We start from the raw sequence: 19,962 nt of genomic DNA, 5'->3' as shown, positions 1-19,962 counted from the left end.
GCTTATTTTGGTGATGTTTTGAAATAAGCTTCTGATGGGAGAATGGTTGATGGTCTTTATTTTGATGTCTAAATGGTTTAAATAGGAAGGAGATGGATGTCGTGATTTTTTGAGGTTGGTTCTCTTTTATTTTTATTTTTCATAATTTTATCATGGATTTTCATTTTGAGTTTGATTTCTAGCATTGGATTTGCCTGCTTTTTGAGCACGAGCTTCTTCATGGCAATTTTCACCATCTTATTTCTTAAAGGATCCTTCACATATGTTTTCACTGCTCTTCTTGGACGAATACCAACTTTTATTGTCGGTGAAGCACCTATGCCTAATGTCTCTGATATCTTTTTGAAAATTAGAGTGAGAAGTGATGCAAGTTGAAAATGGGAGATTGTATGACTGGATTTATTAAATTATTATGTGTAAAAAAATAAGATGGAAAACTGTACATAATTAAGTAGAGAAGCAACTATAAAAAAAAAAGAAAAATAAAAAAAAGGAAATTATTTTTTAATTTTAGAATCCATAATTCACTATGCAATAGTAATGGAATATTGCTGTTAAAAGATTGTTGTTGATGGAAGTTGTTCATAGATTGCTGGGTTGCTATGAATGGAAATGTGCTGGCCATGAATTTAAGATTATTTCAACACTTCCTTTCAGACTAAGCTATCTGAAGATGCTGATCATTATACAATTTATAGTTGCTATCCTTGGGCTTGCTTGATGCTTTTGTACTTAAGCAATTATTTGAATGTGCACTCAATTATTTTAGAAAGTCTTGATTGCTTCAATGATCAATTTATTGTGATTTCTCCCATAAGATTTGAGTTATATTCTAGCCACACCTTTTTTTTCTCTACATTTCAAGTGTATGCACTAACTTAAGTTTATGAGAGAGCTAACATGGATGTGCTAAACTAGAACGTAGAGTGGAGAATGATTATATTAGATTAGTTTCAGGAGTAAACTTTATTAGACATTAGAAAATAGGGAACATAGGATTGTTCTCATTTATAAGAGTATAGATGATGCATTGCTAAGGTTGTGTGATTTAGTTAATGGCGTTAATGCAAAAGGAATTGGAATGAAGGGTGGGCAAATGACAACATAGCAAAATAATACTAAAAAAAAAGCTATAAATTTGTGTTAACATTTGCAGAAATTAATTGGATTAGCGAAGAAGGATTCACAAGGCCCACCCCGAGTAATTTGACAAAGTTAATTGCAAAGGGTATGAATTTGGCCTATAACACTTCATGAAAGAAGAAGGCTGACAGGAAGTGGATGCAAAATTTGTGAAAATATATGGCTGAAATCTGATTTCAACAAACTAGAAATTGGAAAACAAAAGAAATAACTCACAAGAACACTTTTTTATTCAAAATAGTTACGAAAGATGGACAAGATACAATTGGATCTTCAATTAGAGAGAAAGATCCGGCTCTCCCAAATCCATAGCCACCGGCTAGAGCCCAATCAACCTAAGAACAATCTAAATTCAACAAACAAGACATCTTAATCATGTAATCACCCTATTGTTAGCCTTAAATAGGCTTCCTTAATTCTCTACCAAATAAGTCCTGTTTCCCTAAATAATTTCCTCTCATATTTGAATTCAAATCAGATCTCTTGCCCTAAATAGTTCCCTCCCAATTGTAATTAAAACTTTCCTAAACAATTACCCTTGATTCCTCATCCCTTTCCCTAAATAATTTTCTCTCTTAGATTTTGAATTTTCAAATTAGATCGCTTGCCCTAAATAATTTTCTCACAATTGTAATTAAAACTTTTCTAAACAATTCCCCTTTAATTAGGAGCATTTTTAAACAGTTTCCTCCTGATTATGAAACTTTCTAATTCCCTCCCAATCAAATCAGCCGGTCCATCAATACTCCCCTCCTAAAGTGTCACCTTGCCGGCTTGTCTTAAAGGTGGAACGAAGAAAACTGCTGCTGAAGTACTAGACTGACAAATGGACTGTCATTGGGTCGAATGATCCCTGCCTCCTGCATTTCCTTGATTAATCTCTCAATCTCTTCGTTTAAGATTTGGGGATGATGTTACAGACAAATACTGATAGGTGAGACTCCTTCAAGATGATAGCATGCTCTCGTTCTTGCCTAGGCGACAACCCCTGAACTGGCTGGAACACCCCTTAATATTGTTGTAGGGGTGGCTGAACCATGTGTGCTTCTATCTTCTTCCCATCTTATTCTCTTTCCAAACTCTGTAGCTCCACAAAAAATCTCACTCCATCCTTTCCCCTCCTCGGAAGTGGCTCCAAAGGTGGCATCTCATCTTCTTCTCCCAACATTTTCACCTCCTGATCTTCCACTCTCCTTATCGAATTAGGGTTTCCTCCACTCACTTGGTTACCGGCGGTTCCTCTGCATGTGATGATGCCGTTTTGGTTTGGAACTCGAGCATCTTCCTCATCATCTCCTCCATGATGGTAAACTTCTCATCGATCTTCTCATGGTAGTTAAAAATTGCTTTTTGAAATCTAAAATATTTTATACAAAATCAGATTTCAATTGTCCGATCTCTCCTTCTAACACTTCTACCTTTCTTCCAGCTAGAGGTATCCAGGTCTATGCTCCAAATAGCAAAAGAAACAACAAAAAATAGCGAATCTGGTCTTCTAACAGCAAAAATCAGCAAGACAGAGGAAACAAATGCAACAAAAACAGCGAGAAGGATTTATATTTTAGCGCAGGATACTGCTCTGATACCAATTTGATAGTAAGTGGATGTAGAATTTATGAAAATCTATGGCTGAAATATGATTTCAACAAACTAGAAAATGGAAAATCAAAGAACTCACAAGAACATTTTTTTTTCAAATAGCTATGAAAGAAGGACAAGATACAGTTGGATCTTCAATTGGAGAGAAAGATCCGTCTCTCCCAAATCCCTAGTCGTCAGCTAGAGCCCATTCAACCTAAGAACAATATAAATTTAGCAAACAAGACATCATAATCATGAAATCACCCTATTGTTAGCCTTAAATATGCTCTTCTAATTCCCTCCCAAATTAACCCCCTTTCCTTAAATAATTCATTCTCATATTTGAATTCAAATTGGATTTTTTGCCCTAAATAATTCCATCTCAATTGTAATTAAAACTTTCCTAAGCAATCCCCCCTTGATTCCTCCTCCCTTTCTCTAAATAATTCCCTTTTAGATTTTGAATTCAAATTAGATCTCTTGCCCTAAATAATTCTCACCCAATTGTAATTAAAACTTTCATAAACAATTCCTCTTTGATTAAGAACCTTTCTAAACATCTCCCTTTTGATTAGGAAACTTTTAGTTCCCTCCCAAAAGCCAAGTGGCATGAATTGATACTCCAAAATGCGAAATTCCAGCTTTAGTATAGTTTGGAATCCAATTTTAAAAATGCGCAATATGAGGCTTGCCTTAGCACAATTCCAATTCAAAACATCTTGAGGCTTACGTCTTACCTCACGAACAAAAAACGCCTCAATACCTAATTATGCAATTTTAAACCTTGGTTTGGATTATAGATTAAGTTTTCAATCAAGATTGCACATACAGAGCCCCCATCTTTGTACCATTCTTGAAAGTTGCATTTTGCATTGATCAAAATAAAGGAAAGAGTACAATAAAATTATGTATGGGTAACTTTGTCACTATCCTCCCTCAACATAAACTAAAAAGTTGAAGGAAGGTCCCTATCATGTATACCTTATCACCAAAAAGAGCAAAAGAAGCACAAAAGTTAGCAATAGAATTACTTTCTCTAGGGATATAGTGGAAAAGGACTGGTTTAAAGTCCATCAAAAGGATATGTCATACTCTGCCTCCATGTGAATAGAGTGGCTTTGAGCATTTATTGTGTTTTGGAAACATTTTATAACACTTTCACAATCACCTTCAATGATAATTCCATCTTTTTCAAGTATCCAATCCTATTTAGCATCTTTAATTGCCAAAACAGCAATAAGCTCTGCCTTAGTGCTGTCCCAATATTCTATTTGCTTCCCAATAGCAAGGAGGATGCCATCATGATCTCTGAATACTGCTGCTATGCCCCGCCTGGTTTGAAGGAAGCAAGGTAGCATCCACATTCACCTTAAACCAACTTATAGGGGTGGACACCAAAGTTTATGGTGACGCAATGTTGGTAGCTGTTTAGTGTCCCATCGCTTCAAAATTGGGGATTGGTGAGGGCCGATAGAGGTGGCTAGCACATTGGCAGCTAACACGGCAGGTGTCCTGAACTGTTTCCTGAGCTTCTTGTCGGTACGTGCATGCTAAGCTTGATATACTTGATATACCAAGTTGCAATAGGTTCTTACCCAAGGTGAAGTCGATGCCACACTCAAATGCAGTTGAGTGATAAGTTCATTCAGAGATTGGAATCCAGGAATCAACACCCCCCATTGGCCAAGCTTTTCACATACATCTACGAGCATCTTGCACTGAGTGGTAATGTGATCACTTTTTTCAGCTTTCCCATAGTTCCAAACACACAATTGCACTCCTCTAATCTTCGATTGCACAACCACGCATTGGTAGGGAACCACATTATGGAGAATTCTCCACCAGAACATCTTCTCCCTCAAGTGGAGCTGGATTTTCCGCAGTCATCTGTAATCCACATTGGTATCCCGGAACAATTTATCAAATGTCATAGCAGATACTGTGCAGCTGAATCTGGAGTTAATGAGCTCCGGGACGTCTTCCATCAATTCACAGAACAAAAATGTAAGGAAAAAAAAGGATCCATAGAAGAAAGAAAGATCCCATTCTTTTAATCCCATGCATAAACATACACAAAATGTAATTTAAAAGTTTATGCTGATTTCAGTTTCATCTTTACGTTTGAAACTGCCCAGGTTTTTTCTTGTCTAAAATAAACACGAATTGTCCCTTTTATTTATTTGTTCTGCATCTTTCAAACCACAAATCTTGATAATATAGTGGGTACCTTAGTCAATGTTTCCAGAAAGTGGGAACATGACTTTTGCTGATTCTGGTGCAACAAGGCATTGCCTTTCTTATGGGCCTGGAATAAAGTACCTCCAAATTGTCATAACCTAAATATCTCAACTACGCTTTTCTTTAATAGTTTTTTTTTTTCCATTTTTTTTGACTTTGTTATCTGTTGAAGAATCATGATGTTGGTAGCTTTTTGAGAGTCTTGCTTCATCCTAGTACCATTTATGAGAATTTTGAGTTTTCTTTTTTATGGTCTCCTTAAATGTCATTTCTCAAGCTTATTCTGTTTGATCTTATGCCAGATAACCGGGCATAGTAACCATGTGAATGTCTGTTTGTTCTCAACTTTATGCTAATGTTGTCATTTCATTCAAGGAAATGTAGTTCTTCATTCTTCATTTCTGCCTTATGTTTCATAAGCCTGAAATTCGGCAAAGCTAATGAGCTTTTATATTTCCATTTTTTTCTTTTTTAGCTGGCAAATGTCTGGAAACATGCTAACAGAGGTGATGGTTGGAGACCCTGTATAAACATGAACACAAGTGGTACTGATATTTTTAATGAAATATATATATGCCATTCACTTTTGTTTGAAGTTATTGTCAGTTCTACAACTTTCAAGGTTCTAATGATGCTATGTTTGTTTTATAAACTGTAATATTGTTCCATAATCTAGCACGGTTTTATGTTTTTATTATTTGTCTACATATTTATGTTTGATTTCTCATCTTTCTTCCAATAAACTTTCTATTCTCTTAATTTTGACGGATATCCTATCAATTCCTTTTGTGGCATTATATATGAGTTCGTTTGATTGGATGATAAGTTCCCTGCGTAGCTTGACCAATTCTAAAGATGTGGCGTAATATTTAGGTGGAGGCTGAGTTTTTTCTACTGGATCCTTTTCCTGTACTATTAATAGTGGTCACGCTTTGTTTAGAACCTTCATAAAGCAGTCAATAATGCAGTAAGTATGCCTTTCAATATTAATTGCGTTTCTCCAAAATTGATTATCTTGATATATGAATGTCAAAGATGTTCTGGTAGTTTGGGAGCAGCCCTTAATTTAGTTGATTAGCTGATTTGTTGTACATTAAGCATAAGCAGCTACTTAGTGCCAAGATAGATTTGGAGTTGAATTTTAATTTACTATTTTTCTTAGGCTGGAAGGTTGAACATATTTGAAATATTGCATTTGTGATAATTTTTTTTAAAGAATTTTGATCATGTTTACTGATAATCCATCGGGTCTATATGAATCCCCATCATTTGATTCTTTTGTAGATTCTATACATTGTGAATATATCAAATTTTGTATAATTCTTTATGGATTATTGCTTGATTGCAGCATTCATTTCTGTTGATGTACAGCTAATTTCATTTTCAATTTTAACTTTCAATTTATTCCAATATTCATTTGATATCCATTTCTATTTTGTTTTGACTAGTAATATTGTAATTCTTTTTTTTTAAAAACTCTTTTGTCAAATTTTTAACTTCAACATTGTAAATGTTAACTTATATCTAGTAGGTGGGCGAACCCTCAGACTTATGGTCCTTTCTTATGAGATCATTTTATTGATGGTAGAAAATAAGAGAATGGGAAAATCTTGCTTGCATTTTCATACATTTGAAGGGTATATATATATAGAGAGAGCTGCCTATGCATCTGTAGAAAGAGTACTATTTATAATTAAAAATGTTTCCCGATGCTTCTTGAATCCGTGGGCCTTTAGATTTTTAATTTTCATCTGCTTCTACAGATTCATGTGTCACTTTCTTTTTTATTTTGCTGTTTGCCAATCACAGCTTTGTTGGATCTCCAATCATATATGCATACTTTCCATCTAGCATGCATTCTCCCATAAATTCTTCCTAAACTTATTGCCACAACTATCCAGCCCTTGCTGCCTTTGTCCATTTACTTGGATGTATTGTCACCCTTGTATTTTTGGGGGCCTAACAATCCTCCGTTTTCCAACACCCCCCCACACATTGGCTAATCGAGATCTTCCATTCCCAGTTGGCTCAAAATTTTTTTGAATGTGGGATTGCAAAAGCTTTTGGTGAATATATCAGCAATTTGATTGGCTATTGGAACATAAGGAGTACAAATCAACCCAGAATTGTCACTTTTCTTTCACTGAGTGTTTCATAAAGAGCGTATTGTCGTTTGGCTTTGTTTAATCTCTTTACACTCATGGCTATGCCCTTGGAGATTGCTTTAACTTGTATGGTCTCTCTTAGTTTACATACCTAGTTTTTTAAAAAGTTACTGAATGTTGGTGGGGAATCCACAAAAATTTCTTTTTCCCAATCATCATGGAAAAAGACATTCTTTATATCAATCATTTTATTTCTTAGGATCATCCAAAATTAGCAGCCAAAGAGATAACTATACGAAATGTAATTTTGTTATGCAACAAAAGCAAATGTTTCTAGTAGTCTATCCGACAAGATTTGACTATCGCATTTTGTAACTAACCTGATTTTATATATTTTTAGGTTTCCATCAACTTTATATTCTTATGTAAAATTCTACTTACATCCTATTACCCTATTTCCTTTAGGTCGTTCAACTATTTCTAGAGTATGATTAATTTTTATGGCATTCGTCTCTTCTCTTATAGTTTTCAGCTTATATTTGTTTCTTATTAGCTCAAACAAGGTTTTTGGAATTTAATGGTGTTAATATAAGGAAGACTTTATGTGTAAAAGAGTAGTTAATGTATCTGTATTGAGTTATTTGATATAGTGAGTGTTCTAATTTCTAAATCTTTAGTATAACAATAGGTTGAACAAAATCATTGTTGGTAGAGGTAGAAAGTTTAAGGGTTTGGAGTATTGGACTTGCAAGAGTGTTTGGATGACCTTTGCCCTTCTTGTACTGACTTGGAGTGATTTAGTAATCGGAGTGTTAATCTTGGTGGGAATAAACTATCTCAATTCATTATATTAGTAGTTGAACAAACAACAGAAAGAATAGTTCTTCGTACTTATCTTCTACGACTGTTCTTCCTTTGAAGATAAGTCTGATTAAAGAAAGATTAGTTTTTATCAAATGTGTCATCTTTTATTATGAAAAATTTTATAGTGTTTAGATGATAGTATTTATATCCCTTGAGTTTGTGAATATCCTAAAATGCACTTAAGTACTTTAAGATCTAATTTTACTCATTGTTGGTTTTGAATGGGTACTTAAGGTACAATCAAACTTTTTTTGGAGTAATTTTTGTGAAGAAACTTCTCTTAGGAAAAAAAATTCAATGAGGTAGTTCATGGGATTTCTGAAATCAATCACTATATATGGTATTTTATTAATAATAAAATGTTGAGATTAGGATAGTGGCTCCACTATATCCTTTTGGAATTTGATTTTGGAATCGAAGAGTCCTTGCAATCTCAAGAAGATGTCTATTTTTTTCTTCAAGTCGACCCATTTTGTTGTGGATGTCGATATATGAGGCTTGGTGAATAATGCATTTTTAGTTGAATGGAGATGATATTTGGTTAAAATAATATTGGGCATTATCATCCTGTATTTTTTATGATGATACCAAATTGATATTTTATTATAAAGATAGATTTTTATTTGATAAGATTATAAGATATAGCTATGTCATATGGTTCAATAAATATTATAGATTTTTTGGCACATGAGAGATTAGAGATTTTTTAGGGTCTCCAAATATCCACGTAGATTAATATGAAAGAATAAATGAGTGAGATGAAAGATATACTTATGTCACTTACACATGAAATGATATCCAATGATGTTTGGAATCTCACAAGTTTCATAATAAAAAATTCAATGTAACCAATTTTGAATATTGAGGAAACATACATTTGAGGATTTTAAAAGGTAACTACTCTAATCTATAATGATGATCATACATAGTATCTTTATTAGACATAAACATAAAAGAGAAAAATGAATGATTATTGTAAGCCATTTTTGTCTTTAAGTAGGTATAGCTCATCCATTTTTTTAGATTGCCCATTCATCTTCTTTTTGGTTAGGTCCTGAAAAAACAATAACCAGTCAAGAATATATCCTTGCTTTTTTTATCTTGCATTATTTTATGAATATGTTAAAGATTTATAACATGATAAGGGACATATAGTGCATTGTCGAAGTTAAAGTAGGAATATTCCCTTGCCATTCAATAGTGGTTTAGGAGCGATCAAGTACTTTGATTTTTTATTACTATGATAGGTTTGCTAGGTTTAGAAGATATTAGTAGAGATTGTTGTGGTCAGTGTCACCTGAGTTTATTACTCATGTGTTGGAGGAATTATTTGAGGCACTAAAAACACAAAGATTAGAAGTTTCATTATTTTGAGTTAAAAGAGCAGGACCCTGATGGCTTTTCTAGAGAGTTGATAAGGTTCCATAGCCTGTTAATTTGTCTTGAGTTGACTTGACCGATCTCTTTGAAATGATTCTATCCTTTCAATTGAATTTCATTGTATCCACGATGACCTTGAGGTTTTCTATGGAATTTCTAACAATTTCCTTGGTATGCCCCTTGTATAAATTGCATCACCGTTTGTTTTTGTAGTAGAAAATTTCCTTATTTTTCAGAAGAGTCAAGAGCAATCAATCATTTACCTACGATTTATGTGATTTCCAAAGCTGACCCTTTTAAGTTGGTTGTTTCTAACATTAAGATTCTTCTTCCTTCTTTAGCTTGTACAAACATGATTTTATTGTCTAAGATTTTGATGTGAACTTAATCAAATTCTATATTGAGATCTGCAAGAAACTTAAAGATCCTTGCATTCTACATATTGTTTAGAACTACAAATTCATCACGTCATTTCATATTGAGATTTCAGTAGTAATTGAACTCTAACTAGAAAACCTACATTGCATTGAAGTATTCAAAGTCATAAGGTTGCTTTGTTTGATGGTTGAGAGTTTTGTCTTGATTTTTTAGATAGGGCCAACATCCTTAAATTTTGAGTATGTTTGTTTCACAACTTCCCATAATTCATTTGTTGTTATGAGGAGCATGTAAGGTCCATTGACATTGGGCATCATGGAGTTCCATAGCCATGTCATGATTTTGAAGTTCATCTCAATTTGTGAACTTTGAATCTGCAATATCTGGAGGATGACCAACAGGTGGTGAATTTTCCTTCTTTTCCCTTAGGTGGTGAATTTTCCTTTAGATAATTTCTTCTATTCATCTTATTTGAGGTTTGCAACATATGGAGTTTTCTTTTGATTGAATTGGCCTAATTCTTATAATTCATGATGTTTGATTCTCTTGTGGAGAAGTCAAAACTCAGAGATAGTGAAAAAAGTAAGAGAGGGAAATTAGGTTGAAAATAGGTTGGGTAGTTGGAAATTAGACCCTAATCTAATTCTGCGATACCATGTAGAAAAAAGGAGAATGTCAAAAGCTTTCTCTCATTATCATACATTTAAAGGGTGTTTATGCATTGAGCTACTTATGTATATATTTAGGAAGAGTAATAATTATAACTTAAAATGTTTCCTAAGGCTTCTTGAATCCGTGTGCTTTCAGGCTTCCATTATCTGCATACTGCCATCTATCGAAGCATCTCTTTCTTTCCTATTTTGCTGTCTGCCAGTCACAACTTGGTTGTACTGCGAATCACAACCGCTTACCTTGCATCTCTACATGCAATCACCCTTAAAATTTTCTTGAAATTATTGCTACATCTTTTTGCCCCCTTATTTCGTTTGTCTGCCTCTTTGGTTGCATCATCACCCTTCTTTTTTGGGGCAGCCAACCTGATGTAGAACTAAATGTATGGGAAATTATGCAATGTCAAAATTACACGCCTTTTTTGAATTAGAGCAATAATAATTACGTTGACTTCTAGTGATTTATACAAGTATTAAAACAATAGAGAGATGATTAAAGCTTAGGTCAAACTACATATAAGCGTTAGAATCATGAATAATCAATTACAATCAAGATTAACATAGCATGGGGGATTTTCAAAGGAAATCCCTGAATTAACAATAAGATTTGACACTACTTGGATCCACTCACTCACACTCTTGATGTAGGCTAAACGGAAATAGGTTGCACAACCTTTATGATGCCACAAATTAAAGGGAAGGCTTAGAAAAACAAAAGACATGGAGGAGAAAATCACTTTTATCAGGATTTGAGAACAATCTGCTACTGAACTGGAGAGAGTTGTTGATGCAAGCAAAAATTTGAGTGAGGGACCCAAATTTTCGCAAGCAAAACATTACTCTTGCTAGATAAAAGAAAGACTCAAATTAACCCAAAAGAGACTTTTTATATCATATAAAGACTCTTACAAACTTTGACACTTACAAACACAAACACCTTACAAGACACATAGAAAAGGACTTACAAACTTACGAAATAAAAACAAACACCGAAAGTTGCATTCAACCATTGAGAGAAGAAAGATACAAGTGGGGTGGATTCTTGCGGATAGAAGAAGAGGTTAGAAGTCAAGACGAAGGATAGGAGTAACTCGCAAGTTATCCCAAGATAAAGAAGAAGAAGAAGTGGACAAAGCTCTCAAGCTTTTCCAAAAACCCTCAGGTTTACCTCTCCAAAAATCATAATTTTCACCATTTATTGAGCTAAGCTTCAGCTCAATCATTAATGAGCTAACTTCAAGTAAAATCCAGAATTTTAAGCTCAATACCAAGCAGCCAAGGCCTACCCGAGAGCAGTAAAAGGCCATAAACCAAGAGCAGCCTAGGCCAATATTTAGGATTTGTTTTGACCCCCCTTTTGCATACATCAGTTGTTCTTCAATAGCGGCGGCGAGGGAGAAGACGATCCTCTCAACGTATTCTTCTACTGTTTGATCGATCTCCAGGTTGATGTCGAAGAACGGAGACTTGAGTATGTCCACTTGCCCTTGATCATTGTAAAAAAATTCATGATCTAGTTATGGATCTGTCATACATGTGAGAATAACATATTTTAATGTACTAGCGCTTCTGGACAGGGAGGGTTTAATGGGGTTATTAATTGAATAGGAGAGAGAGAGAGGGACGGAGGGGCCAGGCGGCATAGGGGGATTAGTGGGGACTTTTAGGTGGGGATTGAAGGCTTGCCCTATTTAGAATATTAAATGAGGAAAGATTATTTTAAATCCAATCCTATTTAAAATTCAAATATATTTGATTTAAGTAACTTTTCTAAAATAGATATCTCAGGTTAGGAAAGAATTTCAAATTCAAAATAGATTAGAATTTGAATTAGGAACTTTCCTAGTTTAAGATGTTTTATAGATGGAAAGTATTGATTAGGGGGAAAGGAGACCGGCGGCTAGGTTGTGGTTAGGGTTTGAAGTTGACAGTCAGGTAGGGAAAAAAGGAATAGGGGCGGCAGCTAGGGAAGGATTGTGGGGAGGGGTTTGGCTGGAGGTTGTGGAGGTGGGGAAGGCCTTAGGGCCGGTGGCTAGGGGAGGGGCTGTGGTGGTGTGGAGGTGGCTTAGTCGATAGTTAAGGGGGAGGGATGTGGAGGCTGACGGTTGGGGAGGAAAGAAGGGGTTGGCCGGCAGTTTGTGGGGGAAAAAGAGAGGGGAGGAAGGGGAATGAAGAGGTAGACCTAAGGACGCTTCATGCGGTTGGAGGGTATTGCATTGCCATCACCTAAGGACTTCAATCTCTCCAAGAACTCTCATGCTCTCCCAAATCACACAAGTATAGAATTTTTTTTTATCATAATCATCATTAGCCTCTCCAAAGAGGAGGGGATATAAATAACTAATGTTTACAGTGAAAAAATAAAAGATACAAATGCCCCTAAGGGTCACAAACAACTAATCCCTCAAGTGAGGGTAGACATAGAAAAAGCATAAATAAATCAAATACATATAATAACTCAAAAATATATTGGTGCGATCGTGGCCGTAGATAGTCGGCACCGTCTGTGGTAAACTCTTCAAGGTCGGATGTCCTCATCACAACTATCATGCGTTCTCTAGCAGATTGTTATAAAAAATTTTTTCCCATAAATAAATAGCCTATTATTGTTATGGTGCCACGTAAAAAATAATCTAACTTTTTTTGTCCCATTATTTGTTCTCGTGGTTGATCTACCCTGCTTTCATCTATGTGTGCATACATATACTTATAGATAAGTTAAAAAACAGCATTAATAAGTTCTTAGGTTAGTTTTGGAGAATTCAAAATAATATTGATTTGCAATTGTTCTGTTTTTTATTTTGATTTTTCCACACTGTTTATTCTGATATTGTTCTTTTTATATCTACCTTCCTTTCATCGTTTAATTATATATCCATTTGCTGACTGTATCCTTGTTGTCCTCTCTCTTCTACCTTTTTGCATCGTCTTTAGGTTTGTCTGAATCTAATGGTTACATATATGTTGAAGCAAATGGTGGCTTGAATCAACAGCGCACATCGGTTATTTCTCTTCCTTAAAATCTGTTTATTTGAGGTTTTTTTTTTTTTTGGCTTCATTGTTTTGGTTATTAAATAGTCTAAATGGATTCAATTGGTGATTTTAGTTTTTCTTTGTTTCTGTTAGATATGCAATGCAGTGGCGGTGGCTGGCTACCTTAATGCTACGCTTCTAATCCCAAATTTCCATTATCACAGTATTTGGAGAGATCCTAGGTTTTTGAACACTGAATCACTGATTTATTTTCTTCATTAATTTTTTTTCAATTTAGACTTGATCTTCACGTTTGCAAATGAATTACACAGTATTTGGAGAGATCCTAGGTTTGTGAATCTGAATCACTGATGCATCTTCTTCATTAACCTTGCTCATTTTTAACATGCAGTTCACATTTGCTAATGAATTCTTGAATTTTATTAAAGGAGCTAGGTGCCTGGAAGATGATTTAGCTTATGTAATGCATTTGACGTGCTCGCCTAAGCAACATGAGGCACTAATAAAATTTGAATGTTTTAATTATGTGGATTTTTAAGAATATAATATGATAATCATCATAATAAAATATAAAAATGTTGCGGGAAAAATATATTTTCAAATTGTGTTATTCCAAATATCAAAATGATCTTGTCAAATAGATTATCTAAAACAAAGTGTCTACAAGGATCAAAAGTTATTTTTCACGTTTAAACAAGCTAATAAAAACTTAGTTTGGTAGCCTCCATATTGTAAGGTTAATCTAATATTCACTGCTATCTATTTCTCTTTGCCACCATTGAATTTGTAATCCTCTCTCTCTCTCTATATTATCGTTGAATTTGTAACCATCGATCTCATGATATGGTTTTGATTTTTTTAAAAATGGTAGAGAGTTTACATCATTAAGGCAAGCACTTGGGTGTTTAGCGCCTTGCACAAAGGCGTTTGCCTAGGTTGCACCTACGGGCGATTCTTGCATAGGAGGCATTTGCGACGTTGGAGACTTGCCTCACTCAAGCACCTAGGCAATTATCTTTTATAACACTTAAACTATGTTGATGATAAGCTAGGTAATTCTTAAAAATGAAAATTTTTATGGTAATCTCATACATAAGATTTGTAATCACATTTAAACAAATCTTGTTAATGATGAGAACTGACAATGTCTCTTTGGTGAAACTTGGAGCAAGTCCAATTCAGTTAAGTATTTTATTTATTCCTTTAACCATTACTGGGTTAAATACATCATCTTTGGACATGTTTTATGGATGCTTTGTCCTATTAAAAACAGTTGAACCCCTACAAATTGCCTCATGATTACTTGGATGCTATCATCTTCATCATTGTTACTCTATTTGGGGTCGGCCGTTGTTGCCCTGGCACTAATATTATTTTTATTGTTTGAAAGATCTGCACAAAGCCCCAGAAACCATTTCTGAAGGTATAAACTTTTTGTTTTACCCATTGAACTTGTAAATTATCATGTGCATTCAACAGTAATTTTACCGTTCGGCCATCACTGCTTGGTCAATGGTAAATTCATTGTTCTGCAAACAGTAGAAATTGGAGGGAATATTGTAATTTGTTTTTTTTTTTAAAGAGGAAAACATAATGGAATTTTATTGCAAAGTGATCAAAATCATGACTTTGACACCAATTTGATGCAGGTTGCTCTTGAAAAAAATTAAAGAGGTAATAGGGTAGATGTAGTACAACAACAACATCAAGTTTTTATCCCACCATGTGGGGTCTAAAAAATACAAGTCATTTTTAATATTTTCTAACCAAATCTTTTTAGGTATACCTTTACCTTTCTTAACATATGTCAAATCTAATACATCTACTTTTCTAACTGGGTCATCGGAAGGTCGCAGTTTTATGTGACCAAACCATCTAAGGCGACTCTCTCTAATCTTATCTTCCACTGGAGCTACTCCAACCTTTTCATGTATATGCTTATTTCGTATCCTATCTCTAAGAGTAAAACCACTCATCCACCTAAGCATCCTCGTCTATGCAATACTTAACTTAATATTATGCTTCTCTTTTAATGGCCAACATTCTGCATCATAAATTATTGTAGGTCTCACCACTATCTTATAGAATTTTCCCTTAAGTTTGAGGGGGACTTTTCTATCACACAACAAGCTTGATGCATTCCTCCACTTCAACCATCCAACTTGAATTTTGCTAATAATATTCCCATCTATTTCACCATCACTATGAACAAAGGACCCAAGATATCTAAAACGTGTACTCTTATTAATGACTTGATCGTCCAAATTCACAAATCTTCCACTAGATCTATTACTACTAAATTACACTCCATATATTTAGTTTTAGATCCACTCAAACGAAAACTTTTAGACTTTAAGGTTGACATCCATAATTCAAGTTTACCTTTAACTCCCTTTAGTCTTATCAACAAGAAGAATCATTAGAAAAAAGCATACACCATGGTAGAACCTCTTGCAAATGTCTAGTGAGAACATCCTTGACTAAAGCAAAAAGATATCGGCTTAAGGCTGATCCTTGATGTAATCCAACAAAAATAGGAAAATGCTTGGTTAAACCACCTTGTGTTTGAACATAAGTAATAACACCTGCATACATATCCCCAATGACTTGAATATAAACATTATTAACTCCTTTTCTAGAACTTTCCATAGTACTTCTCTTGGAACTTTATTATATGCTTTCTCTAAATCAATAAATATCATATGAAGATCCTCCTTATTCTCTCTATGCTTTTCCATCAAACCTCCCAATAAATATATAGCTTCTACAGTAGACCTACCTGACATGAATCCAAATTGTTTTTGAGAAACATTAGTATTACATCATAACTTATGCTCCATAACTCTCTCCCAAAATTTTGAAGTATGACACATTAACTTAATTCATCTATAATTCACACAATCTTGTGCATCACCTTTATTCTTAAAAATAGGAATCAAAACACTCATTCTTCACTCATCTGACATCTTTTTAGTCTTCAAAATAATATTAAAAAGTTTAGTAATCTAAGAAATTCCTTCATCTCCTAAGCATTTTCACACCTCTATTGGAATATCATCAAGTCCAATAGCTTTTACACACTTTATTTTCTTTAAAGTTTCTCTAACTTCAAATTCACTAATATGTCGATAAAAACAAAAATTTTTAGTTTTATTTATGATGTTAATGTCACTAAAGTCAATCGTATTCTCACAATCTTTTTTGAAAAGTTAAAAAAAAATCTCATCCACCTTTGTTAAATATATTCTTCAAATAAAAATACTTTTTGAATTTCATCCTTAATGCACTTTACTTGCACTAAATCCTTACTAATTATCTCCTTGTTTGGCTAACTTATACATATATCTTTCGTCATCCTTATTATTTAATTTATTATATAGATGATTTTAAAATCTAAATTTTTTTGAATCACATATTCCTTTCTTAGACTTCTTACGGGCCTCTTTATTCTTATAAGAAAGTAATCAATCTGAATTTTATTATATTCATTCTTATAAGTAATTAGATGTTCATCTCTTTTCTTAAATAACATATTAGCAATTGCAAAGCCATAAGCTATAGAAAAATCTAATATGATCTTATCACATTTATTAGTTACTCCAAACCAATAGCCGCCATGAATGTTTTTAAAGTCATATATCTTTCTACCAACATGTCCATTTAAATTTCCTTCAATAAATTTTTTTTTCTTCAAGATGTATCTTTTATATTAGTTTTTCTAAGTCATTACAAAATTTTAATTTTGAACACATATCCAAATATACTTGAGGAGCATAAGCATTTATAATATTAATAATCATAGCATCAACAACAATCTTTATTGCTATAATTCTATCTCTAATTCTATTAATTTTATAAAATTATCCTTCAAACTCTTATCTGTAATGACACCTACACCATTTCTAATATATCTCTTATCAGAATATCATAGTTTAAATCTTAAATTATCAATCTCCTTAGCCTTCTCTCTAGCCCATTTAGTTTCCTGAATGCCTAGAATATTTATCTTCCTATGAATCATAATATCTATTAATTTCATTAATTTGCCTGTAATGAACCTATAGTCCAAGTTCTTATCCTAATTTCAGTTTCATGAACTATCTTCTTTGCCTACATCCGTCCATGATTTGGGAACCCTTGCCTATTTAACACTGCACCTGGGCACTGGTGCAGCGACCCTTGCACACTTCTCACTGTATTCAAACCATACAACGCCTCACTTCCAGGGAATACCCTAGCATTAACACAACGTATTAAATGATTCATTATACTTGCTGTCAACTACCTAATGCAACCCTTAATTTTTCTCATCTAGGACTTGTGACCTGGTAATGACAGTGTTAGAATATTATGGCAATGGCAAGGTAGATTTAAAAGACAAAAATATCAATACAAATAAAGAAATAAACAAATCTCATGCTTTTATGAGGAAATAATCTTCTTGCAAGTTTTCAAGTTGCAGACTTTATCTTGGGTTAAAACTTTAGAATAGATGAAGAAGAATGGTTTCTACATCCATAAGAAGAATTTATTTTCTGTGACTTGAAATTCCTATATTTATTGATACAAGAAATAACATACTAACAAACCATTAACAAACTAACAAACTACTAGTCAACTAATAAGTTGCTAACAAATTACAAACAAATTGATACCAAACTATTAGCAATTTGCTTACAAATTTAATGACATTGACTAAAACAATCATTATAAAATAAAAAGTTTTTTAGGACATAAAATAAATTCCATTATTCATGACAGTAAAAATTCAGAATTTATGCTCACATGAATTATATGAATGTCGCACCAAAAAACTTTCTTTGCCTTTCATTTTGCGCTAACGTAAATAGATTGCATCAACTTTTTTTGGAGAATTGCATGCAAAGAGTTGTGAGAGTGTCATTTGGCACCTAATTAAGGGTTTTGGCTGTTTTTTTAAGATTGGCAGACAGCAGCTGATCTTCTGCGTTAAGCTGAGATATTTTTTCTATTTGATGCTTTGTTGTTTCTGATAATCCTCATGTATGCTGTTTTATGGATCTACTGAAGAATCATGCTCTTGCTTCCATATTATTTGATAAATGTTATATTAAAAAGGCATAAGGCAGCTATAAGTTATTGTAAAATTGTCTGCAGTGATAATTTGTTTTATTTATGTAGTTGCAGCTAGTTCAATGGTTTTGATGATAAGCCTAACGTGCAATATTCATTTACGTTGCAGCAAGTTCAATGATATATATGATAAAAACTACTTCATTACAACTTTGCAAAGTGATGTACGAGTGGTTGATAAAATTCCAGAATATATAATGGAAAGGTTTGGCCATAATATGAGCAATGTTTACAACTTCAGGATAAAAGCTTGGTCTTCCATTCGATATTACAGGGATGTTGTTCTACCGAAGTTAATTGAAGAAAGGTGAGTTGAACATAGTGATCATCTTTCATCTATGTTGGAATTCCTGGATTATTTTCGTCTTAGATATGTATATCATTTTATTGATGTCTTCTAAACATGTTTCTGAATATAATATAAGATGCTTTTAATTGTACTTGTCACCCCCACCATCACTCTTGATCAAGTATAAGGCTTTGAGAGGCAGGTACGACGCAAATTATTAAAATTTTCACCAATAATCATTTTAAAATTCTACTAATTATAATAGAGTGATTGATAAATTTAATCACCTGAATGACCCAAATATGAACATACAATATAACTCATGAATCACGATTAACAGAGATTCAATAAGTTAAACACAATTCAATGGCACGGAAGCACTTGAAAATATTTCATTCATCATCTACAGAGTTATAACAGACATTAGATTTCACATTCATAATGTCAAACTTTCATCATATACATTACCTTCGCACGTTTTATATCTTATATCAAAACTAAATTTCAAAAAGTAGGATTCAAAAACGATCAGCACTTAGGCTCAATCCATCTTTCCTTAGGGCTATAACGACACTAAAACAATAATCTAATGAGTTATAAAACTCAACAAGATAAACAATTATAATACATAATTCAAATACTTAATGAAATAATATGGCGTGCTAATCATGAACTGAACATAATAATTAAATTTAATATAGACTAATTTGATTTATTATAGATAATCATTATGAATTGAATTTTTTTGAATAAGATATAACAAGATATAACATAACAATAAGGTAATTTTACTAAAAAAATCATAATAGAAATATTAATTATCCAAGCGTATATGTGGTAACACCCTAGCTCAATCACCTTATAACATTCATTTGGTTATTTTTTTTCATTTTATATTATATCCTATCATACTGTAATATATCATGTATAGATATTTAGATTCCTTGATCATTATAAGACAGTGGACTATATCAGACCCACATCATATATTATCATAAGGTAGTCATCTTGCCCGTCAACAAACATCAAAAAGGTTAATAGAGCCTAGGTGCAATCTAGCATTATTACTGTTGAACCATCCTTCAAATTAATATCAAGAGCTTAATGATTTTTTTTCTCCATGTAGCCGACCCCACGTAGTGGGATAAAGGCTTGATGTTGTTGTTGTTGTTGTTGAGAGCTCACCTTGCTAGTCTGTTGTCCCACC

At 33.4% G+C, this 19,962-nt stretch overlaps 1 protein-coding gene across 3 annotated transcripts in view; it reads left to right on the top strand.

Moving 5' to 3' along the window:
• The window catches only part of LOC110110237 (protein ESMERALDA 1), a 37,950-nt gene that overhangs the window by 6,989 nt on the left and 10,999 nt on the right, over positions 1–19,962 (top strand). For 2 of the 3 annotated variants that reach the window (XM_020841618.2, XM_028696369.1), the window contains exons 2-5: positions 5,438–5,507; positions 13,295–13,362; positions 13,487–13,575; positions 18,576–18,773. In XM_020841618.2, coding sequence (XP_020697277.1) covers positions 5,438–5,507; positions 13,295–13,362; positions 13,487–13,575; positions 18,576–18,773 — 425 coding nt within the window. Of the gene's footprint in view, positions 1–4,571; positions 4,729–5,437; positions 5,508–13,294; positions 13,363–13,486; positions 13,576–18,575; positions 18,774–19,962 lie in introns of those variants that run through there. The other variant, XM_028696371.1, reaches the window with a different exon arrangement.

Source organism: Dendrobium catenatum, unplaced genomic scaffold (genome assembly GCF_001605985.2).
Source record: "Dendrobium catenatum unplaced genomic scaffold, ASM160598v2 fragScaff_scaffold_740, whole genome shotgun sequence".
NCBI classification, from domain to species: Eukaryota; Viridiplantae; Streptophyta; class Magnoliopsida; order Asparagales; family Orchidaceae; genus Dendrobium; species Dendrobium catenatum.
The sequence above is the reverse complement of the archived record's forward strand: the minus strand, read 5'-3'. Positions and strand labels throughout refer to the sequence as shown.